Source organism: Labeo rohita, chromosome 22, assembly GCF_022985175.1.
Source record: "Labeo rohita strain BAU-BD-2019 chromosome 22, IGBB_LRoh.1.0, whole genome shotgun sequence".
Lineage (NCBI taxonomy): Eukaryota > Metazoa > Chordata > Actinopteri > Cypriniformes > Cyprinidae > Labeo > Labeo rohita.
The window spans coordinates 7,281,926-7,296,746 of NC_066890.1; the positions used below are offsets into that span (position 1 = coordinate 7,281,926).

General features: G+C 37.3%; 1 protein-coding gene across 1 annotated transcript in view; it reads left to right on the top strand.

Annotated features, from left to right (window-relative positions):
- The window catches only part of LOC127154150 (uncharacterized), a 104,323-nt gene that overhangs the window by 23,328 nt on the left and 66,174 nt on the right, over positions 1 to 14,821 (top strand). The window contains exons 7-11 of the mRNA XM_051095558.1: positions 1,512 to 1,685; positions 2,268 to 2,441; positions 10,166 to 10,339; positions 10,513 to 10,683; positions 10,915 to 11,088. Coding sequence (XP_050951515.1) covers positions 1,512 to 1,685; positions 2,268 to 2,441; positions 10,166 to 10,339; positions 10,513 to 10,683; positions 10,915 to 11,088 — 867 coding nt within the window. The remainder of the gene's footprint in view (positions 1 to 1,511; positions 1,686 to 2,267; positions 2,442 to 10,165; positions 10,340 to 10,512; positions 10,684 to 10,914; positions 11,089 to 14,821) is intronic.

Genomic DNA, 14,821 nt, shown 5'->3' on the forward strand with positions numbered 1-14,821 from the left:
TATGTCATATAAAATATGTTTAAAAAGTTTATTGTAAAGTACTTGCAAAATCCATCTTAACCCCTCAATAATAACTCAATAATAACCTTGTCAGTCCGCATGAACTACTAGTGTGATCTGGCCCATTATTTTAAAGTGAAAAACATGTTAACCCTTCACTAATAACTCAAGTCTTACCTTGCTTGTGGCTATATTTAATGTGCCAAATTTATTTTAAGAGTTTAATTTTACTTTAATTTTAAAATTTAGTTTAATTTTATTACCCCCAAACATAAACCTACCCATTTTATAGCAAATATGCATTTTTTTTTATTATTATATTACTAAGTGATTTAAAACGTAATATATAAAACGTAACGTTAACTGACCAAAATATGAAGGAAAATTCTCATTTTGATAACAATATAGCATAAAAAATATTTTTTATAGTCGCTAATCACACTCCTAAGTGTAAACCTAACGTTAACCATAACTCTCTCTGTACAGTAATAAAAGACGGAAACGTGCAATCGCAATCATTTATTCATTGCAAAAATTTCAACAGCCGTACCAAAAAGTAATCCAAATGACTATGCGTTTGCAGCCGCAGTCGTCTCTGGCGGAATACAGTAAGTTTCTTTGAGGTACAGAGCAGGATTTAGGTTGCTGATGGCTGAAAATATCCTCCTGATCCTCTCCGTGATGGCGCCTGCGCATCGTTCAAACACATCTCACCAGAAACACGGCATGTCGTAATCTGTGGCGAATGCTGGCAAGAGCCAATGAGAGTTCGATTTTCCTGCCGTAAAACTGTTGCTGCTGGGGTCGCTGCTTGGGATGGAGATGTTACGATCGTTGTATAAAGGCTTGAATTTGGGTCTGTTCCTCGCAATGAACGGAGAACACATCCATTCATATTTTGGTAAGAGCCACAATTTCAACCAGTACTTCAACCAGTGATGGTGGTGGTGTTCATAAATTAGTTTGCACAAAGAACCTAATTGTTCATTTTATAAATGTTACTGTTGTGATAATTAATTAGTTATTCTTTATGAATTGGTCACAGTTCACAAGTAGTTCTCAATGACAATTTTTATTTTAGTAATTATCAAATACCTAATAAGGGACTCCCTTTGTCCAAAATTAGCAATTACCTACTGCTTATTTAATCTTGCTTCTATATTAGTTAATAGTATTAAGTTAAGTGTTAATGTAGAATTACCTATTACTTCCTGCGTAGTTACTTGTTAACAACGGCCCATTATTTTAACATGTATTTGACATGTAATGTCAACTTTACTATTGTTTTTATATTGATTCTACATATTCATTTCCATTGGCAAAATTGACTTATTTGTTGACTGAGGGTCCAGACTTGGATTGTAACTAGTCTCCTCAAATACTCCTCTCTTGGTTTGTTCATTCAAATATTAGAAATTTCCATGATTTTGCTGGTTTATTAGTGAATGTTTGGCATGTGTTCATGATGCATCATAGATCTGATTCATTGTCTTTTCTCTTTCTGTCTTCAGTCTGGATAAATGCAGTATTACAGAGAAACAGTGTCTCATCCTGACTTCAGCTCTGAAATCAAACCCATCACACCTGAGAGAACTGAACCTGAGCAGGAATGAACTAGGAGACTCTGGAGTGAAAAACCTCAGTGATCTACTGATGAACACACAATTCAAGCTGGAGAAACTAGAGTTAGTATCATTATACTGTACAGCAGTGACAGTGAGATTAAAGTTCAGTGTTTAGTTTAAGACCGCTGGGCCCTTGTCACATCATTTCCAGTGCTGCACTTTCTGGCATTTCTCCATCCGAACAAAGATTCAGGAATACAATGTTTTTATGTGTATCTGTAAAAGCAACATGAAACTTGCAGAAATTTGACATCTTTGCTGTGAAATAAAACAGAAATGACAGTAGATGTTTCTTACAGTTAGATTTATACTGAACTAATAGTATATTTCACTAAATGTTTTACTAATGCATATTTCATATGTTTGTATAGAAATGTGAACATAGACCATTTTATTAATTTAACTTTACTATTGTTTCTATATTGATTCTACATATTAATTTCCATTGGCAAAATTGACTTATTTGTTGACTGAGGGTCCAGACTTGGATTGTAACTAGTCTCCCCAAAATACTCCTCTCTTGGTTTGTTCATTCATATATTAGAAGTTTCCATGATTTTGCTGGTTTATTAGTGAATGTATGGCATTTGTTCATGATGCATCATGGGTCTGATTCATTGTCTTTTCTCTTTCTGTCTTCAGTCTGTGTGGATGCAGTATTACAGAGAAACAGTGTCTCATCCTGACCTCATCTCTGAAATCAAACCCATCACACCTGAGAGAACTGAACCTGAGTGAGAATCAAATAAGAAACACAGGAGTGAATCACTTATGTGACGTACTGAAGGATTCACACTGTAAACTGGAGAGATTGAGGTCAGTAACATTCACATACAAGAATCAAAATGATTAAAATCACTTCAACAGTTTAAATCAAAACACTTTATAGTATCTAACGATGTCTACAGAAGCTTCTTAAACGAGCTCATCCAGTAAGTGAAACTGTTAAAGTGTGGAATAAAGAGTCTTCAACATGTTTTACACTAAACAATACTTTTGGATTGAACTAACAGTTTAATAAGAGAAGTCCCTGACTTTTTGTGACAGGTGGGATTCAGTTTACAGCACTTCTCATTCATTCCTATGGTATCCGTAAACGGCGATTGAGTGTTGCACAATTCTGAATGAAATTCAGTGACGTCAGTGCTATAATGTGATTGGTTATTAAGGGACACGTGATCCAAGTTAGTTGTTGCGCTTTGTCCAATAGTAACTAATACACACCCTCTCATCTCCCTATACTAGGAAATTCTCTGACAAGGGGTAATTGTGTGATCCCCAATTGTGAGGTGCAGGCCGTGCTACACGCTTACTCCACCATGTTTCCTTTAGGTGACTTTGGGGAATACAAAAAGGCCAGATTCAAACTATGCAAATCAATCGGGAAGGTCAAGAGACATTATAGTCTGATTCTGGGGGGGAAATTGCATCACTACAGTTTGGTTCCCAAACTTTTTCTGCCGGGCCCCACTTTTGCAGAATAAAAAAAAATCAAGCCCCACCCCCCCCATTTGCACATAAACACAACTTCAGAAGGATTTATTTGAAACGTAATAATTAAGATTCAGTGTGTGACGACTTACTGAAAAAAAAACTAAACAAGGAACTAGTCACTTCTAGAGTAGAAACATTAAAAGTAAAGCACGCAGCTTTACTATGTATTATTTTTTTTTGTACTATGTAACAGCATTCATTGTTTTTTTTTCTTTAAACAGATTTTCTCATATTTTCTTCTCTTTGTTGTAGTTGCGATCTTTGAAGTAGATTCATCATCTACTTTACGTTTACATGGCACTTGTTGTCTTTTCAAAAACTTGTCCATGCTTAGAGCAGAACTACTATGCCTCATTCATTCATAATTTTACTCGGCTAACGGCAATTCTCATTTCTGATATCAATTGCACCATCTAGTGGTCTGTTATTTTACAAAAAAAAACGCTACTTACAGACAGCGGCAGCGGGTACTGCGAGTCGTCTTGAGATAATAAAATATGATGAAATTCATATTTTGTGTTAAATTATTTACATATGTGGAAAGTATGTATCCTTGTATCACCCTGAAAATGTTTCTTTTTACATAAAAATCTAGGGATGTACCGAAATGAAAAATATAGTGTCATTTTATCAGCGTTGTCCAGTACAGCAGTACTACAGCATGTAACAGCACAGTATGCAAAATTATTGCAAACAGGAACAAGTATACATAGACATTTTCTGTCGGCAAGTTATTTCAATTCAGTTCAATTAAATTAAAAAGAAATTGTATAGCGCTTTTCACGATACATATCGTTGCAAAGCAACTTTACACCAAATTAAAGTGTTTACAATATATGTAGTAGTAGCTTACTAGTGTTGACTATGTCAAGTTGTACATATGGCAGAAATGTGTGGTAAAGATCAATTAATGACATTATCAAACAGACAAGAACACCATAAATTAGCAGAAGAATTCGGTAGTGCTGTATGTTGTTTCAGGGTTGGCATCATCTGAAGTCCTCTGAGGGGTTGGCATCATCTCTTCTTAAGTGTTCTGGATCCAGACTGGAGCTTGTGAATTCCTAGTTACCACAGGATGTCAATCCCATGGCAGAAACAGAGAACAAATAGGAACATAATTAGCGTAGCTGCTGTTCAAACCAATCAAAGAAAGATTTGTTCAACCAGAGCTAAAAGATTAATAAAGACCATTTGATCAGATATAACTGCAGGAAAACTTTGAGATGCATTATTTTAATGCCTGGCTAAAAAGATGTGTCTTTAATCTAGATTTAAACAAAGAGAGTGTGTCCGATCTCCGAACGTTATCAGGAAGGCTGTTCCAGAGTTTGGGAGTCAAATGCAAAAAAGCTCTACCTCCTTTAGTGGACTTTGCTATCCTAGGTACTACCAACAGTCCAGAGTTTTGCGACCTTAGTGAGCGTGATGGATTGAAGCATGGTAAGGACTGATTCTGATTGATAGCAACCCATTCTTTCATAATCACTTCTTGGAGTTTGTCAGAATTAGTGGGTTTTTGTTTGTCCACCCGCCTCTTGAGGATTGACCACAGGTTCTTAATGGGATTAAGATCTGGTTTCCAGACCATGGACCCAAAATTTCAACGTTTTGGTCCCCGAGCCACTTAGTTATCACTTTTGCCACTTTTTGGCACGGTGCTCCATCGTGCGGGAAAATGCATTGTTCTTCACCAAACTGTTTATTGTTGGAAGAAGTTGCTGTTGGAGGGTGTTTTGGTACCATTCTTTATTCATGGCTGTGTTTTTGGGCAAAATTGTGAGTGACCCCACTCCCTTGGATGAGAAGCAACCCCACACATGAATGGTCTCAGGATGCTTTACTGTTGGCATGACACAGGACTGATGGTAGCGCTCACCTTTTCTTCTCCGGACAAGCCTTTTTCCAGATGCCCCAAACAATCGGAAAAAGGCTTCATCAGAGAATATGACTTTGCCCCAGTCCTCAGCAGTTCATTCGCCATACTTTTTGCAGAAGATCAATCTGTCCCTGATGTTTTTTTTTTTGGAGAGAAGTGGCTTCTTTGCTGTCCGTCTTGACACCAGGCCATCTTCCAAAAGTCTTCGCCTCACTGTGCGTGCAGATGTGCTCACACCTGCCTGCTGCCATTCCTGAGCAAGCTCTGCACTGGTGACACTCCGATCCCGCAGCTGAATCCTCTTTAGGAGACGATCCTGGCGCTTGCTGGACTTTCTTGGAGGCCCTGAAGCCTTCTTAACAAGAATTGAACCTCTTTCCTTGAAGTTCTTGATGATCCTATAAATTGTTGATTTACTGTAGGTGCAATCTTAGTAGCCACAATATCCTTGCCTGTGAAGCTATTTTTCTGCAACGCAATGATGGCTGCACGCGTTTCTTTGCAGGTCACCATGGTTAACAATGGAAGAACAATGATTTCAAGCATCACCCTCCTTTTAACATGTCAAGTCTGCCATTCTAACCCAATCAGCCTGACATAATGATCTCCAGCCTTGTGCTCGTCAACATTCTCACCTGAGTTAACAAGACAATTACTGAAATGATCTCAGCAGGTCCTTTAATGACAGCAATGAAATGCATTGGAATTAAGTTAATTTTCATGGCAAAGAAGGACTATGCAATTCATCTGATCAGTCTTCATAACATTCTGGAGTATATGCAAATTGCTATTATAAAAACTTAAGCAGCAACTTTTCCAATTTCCAATATTTATGTAATTCTCAAAACTTTTGGCCACAACTGTAGATTGTAAACCAAGAGATTCTGTGTACTGTTTTTTTTTTTTTTTTTTTTTTGGTCCAATAAGTAATATCTCTGTCTTATCTGAATTTAATAGGAGAAAATTATCGGTCATCCAATCTTTTACATTTTTAACACACTCTGTTAACTTTGATAATTTAGACGTTTCATCTGGTCTTGTTGAGATATATAGTTGAGTATCATCAGCATAACAATGAAAACTAATCCTGTGTTTTCTAATAATATTACCAAGGGGCAACATGTATATTAAAAATAGTAGGGGACCTAGAACAGATCCTTGTGGCACTCCATACTTTACTGGTGATAACTGAGATGACTCCCCATTTAAATAAACAAAGTGGTAGCGATCGGACAGGTAGGATCTAAACCATCTTAAAGCCTGTCCTTGAATACCCGCATAGTTTTGTAGTCGATCTATTAGTATGTCATGATCTATAGTGTCGAACGCAGCACTGAGATCAAGTAAAACTAGCAATGAGATGCAGCCTTGGTCTGACGCAAGAAGCAAGTCATTAGTGATTTTAACAAGTGCAGTTTCTGTGCTGTGATGGGGCCTGAATTCTTCATTAATTCTTCATAGATATATATATTTTTTTTTGCAAGAATGAGCACAGTTGAGCAGATACAACTTTCTCTAAAATTTTAGCCATAAATGGAAGATTAGAAATGGGTCTGTAATTTGCCAGTTCATTAGGGTCTAGTTGTGGTTTCTTAATTAGAGGCTCAATAACCACCTGCTTGAATGGTTTAGTGACGTGACCTTAAGATAACAATGAGTTAATAATATTGAGAAGCGGCAGGTAACAATTCTTTCAGTAATTTAGTGGGTACGGGATCTAATAGGCATGTTGTTGGTTTAGACACAGTGAGAAGTTTATTTAGCTCTTCCTGTCCTATAGTTGTAAAGCACTGCAGTTTTTCTTTGGGTGTGGGAAAAAAAAAGGCTGACGTATTAGACTCTGTAGAATCTACATTTGTTTTAGTATTTCTGATGTTATCTATTTTATCAGTGAAGAAATTCATAAAGTCATTACTGTTAAACTGTAAGGGAATATTTAGATCGGGTGGCGTCTGGTTATTTGTTAATCTAGCCACTGTGCTAAATAAGAATCTTGGATTGTTTTGGATTGTTTAAACTCCAAATGAGTTTACCAGGAAATGGAGCGTAGCATCCTGGAGATGTTGTCCGTCAGGAGTTCTGCTCCGACTCTGCTGGGGTGCAGGCCATCAGCACAGAAAAGCCTAGGACGTTCCCAGAAAAGATTCCAGTTATTAACAAAGAGCATTTTCTGTTCTTTACACCATGTCAATAACCATTCATGTAGGGCAATATGTCTACTGAACCTTTCGTGGCCACGTCGATACGTGTGAAGCGGTCGTGACACGATCATCCTCATCGTGGGCAATGGGCTGCAAACCGTCTGCCGCAGCTTGGTGTCGTTCACCCCCATGTGCAGGACAATCGCGCAGAAGCTCTCGCCGTCCTTCAGGATTGCAGGTATCTGCGCAGAAACATTGAGAACGTGAGCACCAGGAAAACAGTGAGTGTGCACTTTACGTTTAGCTAAGGTAGCATGGACATATCGGACAATGGAGTCTCCAACGATCACAGCGTCATGTTCCGTCGCGCTGAGGGGAGCAAAGCGGTTCCGGGTGGAGATCTTGAAGACCGGTGTAGCAGCCGATTCTGTTCCCCTCGGAATGTCTGTTCCCTTTACGCAATCATACTACATATCTTGCGTAGTTGCTGAGTTACCATACGTATCATCAGAACTAACGTAATCATGAAGCGCAACTGGATGTACGGGAAGCAAAATAGTTCTAAACGTACCGTCTTTTTTTCCGAAACTTGAAAAAGGATTTGAGAAAAGAGGTTTTCCCCAACTTACAACCGTTTTAAGAGTAATGTTTGAGGCTTTGGTTATTACAAAGAAGCCTCTAGCGCAGGCCTATTTGAACCACAATGTCTGTCATGGGTGTTTTTAAATGTCACTTAATTTTATGAATGAAATAAACAACAAAGAGACCAATTTTCCAGCAGGTGTAACAGTTTACAAAAAAAAAAAAGAAGACTACAAAAAGAATGGCTTCAAAATTCATTTTGATTAAAGCATAAAAGGATAAAAACTTTTTTTGTGGATAGATTATTAACACAGCCCATGTGGAACCACCATAAATTAATAAAGCAAAGATGTTCTGAATGCCCAATGCAAGAAATATGCCCATTTAAAATGGCATTAAAGAACATGATTAGTGTTTGCTTACCATTTACCTTTTTTTTTTTTTTTTTTTTTCTTAATGCTAAATGGGTAAATGCCTTGAGTTTTATAACTGAATATTTCCTCAAACATTTTGGATCCATTGTTCAAATTGTATGAAAATGCCAGCAAGAATAGAAATTCAGGTGAAAATGTAACATGGTCATGTCCCCACTTTATAGCTTTATTGATTAACTTAATTAATTGATTTCATTAGTGACCTCTGAAATTAGGCTATGTGTCACTTATTATAACAGCTGTATATTTTTCCTTCTTGTGAAAACAATAACATTTTGTTAAGTATTCACATTTAATATATGCCAAGAAGTTATCAGTTAGAGGACTGATAGATGAAATACTGTAATATATTATATGTGACTCTGGACCACAAAACCAGTCAAAAGTGTACATCACATGAATGCTGAATAAATAAGCTTTCCGTTGATGTATAGTTTGTTAGAAAAGGACAATATTTGGCTGAGATACAACTATTTGAATCTGGAATCTGAGGGTGCAAAAAAATCAAAATATGGAGAAAATCACCTTTAAAGTTGTCCAATGCATATTACTAATCAAGACTTACGAAATTTACAAAATATCTTCATGGAACATGATCTTTACTTAATATCCTAATGATGTTTGGCATACAAAATCGATGACCCATCAGGTGTATTTCTGGCATTTGCTAAAAATATACCCGTGCAACATAAGACTGGTTTTGTGGTCCAGAGTCACATATAGTCTATAACAGGGGTGGTGAACTCCGGTCCTGGAGAGCCGCAGCCCTGCAGAGTTCAGCTCCAACCCTAATTAAAACTCACCTGCCTGTTGTTTTCTAGTAACCCTTCAGACCTTGATTAGCTTGTTCAGGTGTGTTTGATTAGGGCTGAAGCAAAACTATGCAGGGCTGCGGATCTCCAGGACCGACGTTCACCACCCCTGGTCTATAATATGAGTTATTAAGTTTTATCTGTCTGCACCGACAGATTAGACTAAAACGTATACGCAAAATCTAAATGCATAAATTCAGACATTAGACAAAAACAATGGAAAAATAATTAAAACCACAGAACATTAATGGAAGAGGGAGAATTTTATTACGCAGCAGTGTAGCAAGACATTTGAAAGTAGCGGCAACACTTTTGACACTTTTTGTTTTCAACACCACTGTTATTTCTGTGTAATTATGCAAAGTTTGATTAACAGTTGGTAGGGTTAATTACACAGACCTCAGCAGATACGCTTGGTCTAGGGGGAACAGGAATTCCACAGGGGAACATATAACGTCCGTCAGAGAGTCCACCCGAAACAAGGAAAGAAAACTCGAGGCAATTAGTCATTTGATAAGCCTTCATAGTTGTTTGTGCTAGTGCACTCCTCTCACACACATACGCGAGGGCGAGTACAAAACAGTACATAAAACACTCTGGTAACGGGACAAACAAAAAGGAAGAAAGTTAGAACATTGTAGTATTCAGCAGCAGAGCGACCATCTCTCGCCTCACTCTTGACTCTATCTTAGTGCGTGCGCGTTCACAAAACAACCTCAACTTAGAGCGAAATGTATTTAAAGGGACCTTAACATAATGAGTCAAGCCCGACTCCCTAACCCTCAGGCCACGGCTGCCCCTAGTTTACTCACTGTTACTTGCATTAAAGCAACAATGGTAATGTGTGTAAATAGTGTGTAAATAATGCAAGCAAGATTAACGCCAAATACTCTGGTGCTGCTAACGGGCTATAAGCTAGCGGATTCGGGAAATCAAAACAAAACTAGTGATGACAAGGCAGGTTGTGTTAGTTGTAAAATACAACAGGGGGTATTCACACGTTATAAGAAGCGAAAATGATGATTTATAAAATTTATATATATATATATATATATATATATATATATATATATATATATATATATATATATATATATATATTATTATTATTATTATTATTATTATTATTATTATTATTATTATTATTATTTATTTATTTATTTATTTATTTATTTATTTATTTATTTATTTTATATAGACTTTCAGACTGCAGTATCACTGAAGAAGGTTATAAAGTTCTGGCTTCAGCTCTGAGATCAAACCCTTCACACCTGATAGAGCTGGATCTCACAGGAAATGATCCTGGACAATCAGGAGTGAAGGAGCTCAATGATTTACTACAGGATCCAAACTGTCAACTCAAGACACTGAGGTAAAATGTGATGAAATAATGTAAAATAAATGACATGCAGGCAGTTTATTTATAAAACAATATTTTATTAATACAGTTTGTAAATCCATCCCTTTCACAGTGTTTTAGAGTCAAATGTTGTTTTTCACCAAGTTCATTTAGGAAATTAAGTTTCTTCATCTTCTCCTCTGCAGGTTTTTGGGTCCTGCTGCAGATGAAGCCTGTCAGTATGTGACTGGAATTGTGGGTAAAAACCCGTTACTCCTGAGAGAACTGAATCTGAGTAAACACAAACTAGAAGACACACGAGTGAATCAGATCGCTGCTCTACTGCAGGATAAACACTGTCAACTCGACACACTGATGTACGTTTTTTATTGTTACAAAGACACTTTTAAATTCTTGCTGCTGGGTGTTTTTTTTATGTGGCTTGTATAAGAGATTGCTGACTGAAAAACCATATGTGACTTTTGTGATATGATTGTCATCATCATCATCATCATCACCATCATCATCACCAGTATTTGTCAACTGTCAGCTAAAACATACTGGTAAATATTAAGATTGAAACTGAACTGTGTTTTCTCTTTCTGCAGTCTGAATAACAACTGTATCACAGAAGGAGGTTGTCATGTTCTGGCTGCAGCTCTAAATTCAAACCCTTCAAATCTGACAGAGCTGGATCTGAGTGAGAATAAACTAGGAAACCCAGGAATGAAGATCATCTTGACTCTGTTTGAAAATGTACAGTGTAGACTGGAAAAGCTGAAGTAAGTATTTTAAAAGTGTATCCCATTAATTACCCAGACTGTAGTGACCCACCACAGTTTCATGAATTTGAAAATATTTTACACTTGTCATCAGGACTGCACAATTAATCAAAATATACTCGAAATTGTGATATGACTTCGTGCAGTTATTAAATCACAAAAGGCTGAAATTTAGTTTAACTCTTTTTATTGGCACTTTTCAGTCAGAGAGCTGTTACATATGAGAAAACAAAAGCTTATACAATGTTTCCACAGTCTAACAAAACAAAGATATTGCATGTCAATTAGGACATATTTCTTACTCTCTGAACTATTTTCAAACCAATATAAATACAATAAAAACCACAAAAGAAAGTAAAATAAAATAAAATAGATAAATAGTAAAAAAAAAAAAAAAAAGGAAAACAAATAACACAACAAAACAAGCAAGATATTGGAACAATAATCGGTATATTAAATTAACAAGTAGCACCTGTGTAAGTCCTTATTTCAGACATTTTCTTTTCCTATTACCCTCTTAGACAAGTTTTAAACATTCAGGACAAGAGAACAGACATGCATAAACAAGTTCCAGTATGTGAATACGGGTTACATGAGAGAGAGAATGCAAAAGGCTGTTATTGTTATTTTTTAAAATACAGCAAGAAGGGTTGCCAAATTGAATAAAAGTCTTCTGCTTTGCCCTTGATTGTATATCTAATTTTTTCTATTTGGATAAACTGCAACAGATCGTACATCCAATGAAAATAGTTGGGAGGAGATGGGTTTTTCCAATTCAATAATATAATTCTTTCCATCTCAACCCATGCTGGAACCCATTGACGGAGACCGTAATGAGACTGACTCCAATACAAGATACTGTGAATATTTACTGCCCAATAGTAAAATAAAATATTAGGGAATGCAAATCCACCTAATTTTTTAGGTTGTTGGAGAAATAACTTCTGAAACCTTGCCGGGCCTCCATTCCAGATAAAATCTGAAAATATCCCATCTAGAGTCTTAAAAAAGGCTTTTGGTATGAACACTGGAATATTTTGATATAGAAAAAGAAATTTAGGCAAAATGTTCATTTTAATGGTATTAATTCTGCCTGCAACCGATAGTGGAAGAGTTGTCCACCTAGCTAGATCTTGTTTTGTTCGATCCAAGATTGGAACAAAATTATATTTAAAAAGATCTATATATTTTCTTTTTACATTTATTCCCAAGTACCGAAACTGATCAGGGGCAAGTTTAAATGGGAACGCTGATAACGAGAGGGCTCTTGCAGCTGGATTTATTAGGAACAGCTCACTTTTATTTAAATTTAATTTATAACCCGAAATGCTACTGAATTGTCTCAAAATTTCTAAAACATTAGGAAGGCTGGCCTCCGGGTCCGAAATATACAGTACTACATCGTCAGCGTAGAGAGAGATTCTCTGCTCTTTGTCTGCTCTAGAAATTCCAAATATATTCTGGTTGGAACGGAAGGCTATTGCGAGAGGTTCCATAGCTATAGCAAATAAGAGCGGAGATAGGGGGCAGCCCTGTCTCGTCCCACGATACAATGAAAAGTATTCAGAGTTTATACCATTTGTTTTCACAGAAGCCAGGGGGGAGGAATATAAGAGTTTTATCCAACTAATAAACCTATCTCCAAATCCAAACTTCTTCAACGTTAGAAAGAGATAGTCCCACTCGATGCGGTCAAAAGCCTTCTCTGCATCAAGAGAGACTAAAACCTCAGGTATTGATGAGTCCGAGGAGGTACAAATTATGTTCATCAGTCGTCGAAGATTAAAGAAACCCTGTCTGTTTTTTATAAAACCTGTTTGATCAATATGTATGACACTTTGTACAATGGATTCCAATCTTATTGCTAGGATCTTGGCCAGAATTTTTACATCAACATTTAGGAGAGATATCGGACGATAAGATCCACAGTCAAGCGGATCTTTATTGGGCTTCAAGATTAATGAGATTAATGCCTGTCGCATGGAGAAGGGTAAACTACCATTATCAAAAGATTCCTCAAACACTGAAAGAAGCCATGGCGATAACTCAGAGGAAAACCTTTTAAAAAACTCAACCGGGAATCCATCCGGACCTGGAGATTTTCCACTCTGCATCTGTGAAATCGCCTGCAAAATTTCAGATAAACTAATAGGGTTGTCTAATTTAGCTTTTGATTCGTCGCAAATTTGGGGAATTCAAGATTTTCAAAAAAAAACGTTTATAAGATTTAGATCTTTAAGAGAGTCGGACTGTGCTAAATTGTTAATCCCTTTTACATTCCAGCTAACTAAATTAACCCTGCCCTGTCTTTGAGGAAAATTGCTATGCATTAATACGGGAAATAAGCATATCAATATTAAACATCTGAAAAACTGGTTTCAGGTAGAGGAAAAGACAAAAAAGAAAGTGAAAAATACCAAATGGTGCATGAAATGTTCTTAGAAAATGGACATCTATTCTCCATGTACATTCAGAACTGGCACAGAACTTAACATAAATAACACTAACAAGTCTGACCGACAAGAACAGCACAGTCACGTAAAGAAAAAACAAAAACAAGTTGGCTAGTCTTAGCAACTTTGGGTGCCTTTTCAGCAGTACTCCGTGAACAAACAGAAAGAAATATAGTATGGAATATTCTCAGTAGTTTATGATATATGATATCAAATTTAAATCTCGGTTGTTATAAAGCATAGAGTAGTTCAAGAAACTTTCAGTTCCAAACACGGGTTGTCTAAACAATTCAGGTTTACAAAACCAAACCAGAAAAAAGGAGAGTTACAACCCCTTTCCATGATGGGAGCATATCTTTCAAGCCTGGCTTGTTGCAGACCTGATGAAATCCTCCGCGTTCTGCGGAGTCAGGAACATATGTCGCTGTCCCTGGAAATCAACGCGGAGCCTGGCCGGGTACAGCATTCCGTAAGTAATATCGGCTTTGCGGAGAGAAGTTTTTACGTCCTTGTATTCGGCTTGACGTCTCATCACCTCAGCAGACATGTCTGGGAAAATACGAACAACGGTGCCATTAAACTCCAACTGTCCCCGCTCACGGCTCAATTTCAAAATAAGTTCCTTTGTCTGATACTTATGTAACCGAACCACCAAATGCCTAGGAAATGAGTTGCGCTGAGGTTTTTGCCCGACACGATGAGCACGATCGATCTCAGGAGGTCTCTCAAAGGCGTCTTCTCCAAAGAGTTCGGTGAGCATAGAGGATACGAAAGTCACCGGATTATGGCCCTCCGAGCCCTCTGGTATCCCAATGATCCGAACATTTTGCCTTTGCGATCTGTTTTCCAAGTCATCCAGTTTAAGTTTGAGATCCCTGTTTTCTGTTTGTAATGCATTGCACAGTTTTTCCACTGTAATCAGGCGGGCATCACAGTTGGTGAGCACAGTTTCAACATCACAGATTTTTTGGGCCTGTACAGACAGGGTCGTCTGTAGCGTGGAGACTGCAGAACGAAGTTCAGAAAAGAGCTCAGACCGCAGTGAGGAGATTTCAGTGCTTATAGTGGATGCAATTAATTCCTTTAAGGAAGCTGGCGTTAACTCATCTTCTGTTTGAGCAGTAGCGTTAGCTTTAGCACTAGCTGCCTGTTCGCTCCCCTTATCAGTCAGCATATCCACTATATTTCGCCCTGACTATGCTGGTTTTGGCATTTTTCTTTGAAGTCATACACTTAGATTGACCGTTAGATGAATGGATATAACAAAAATAAGGCTACTG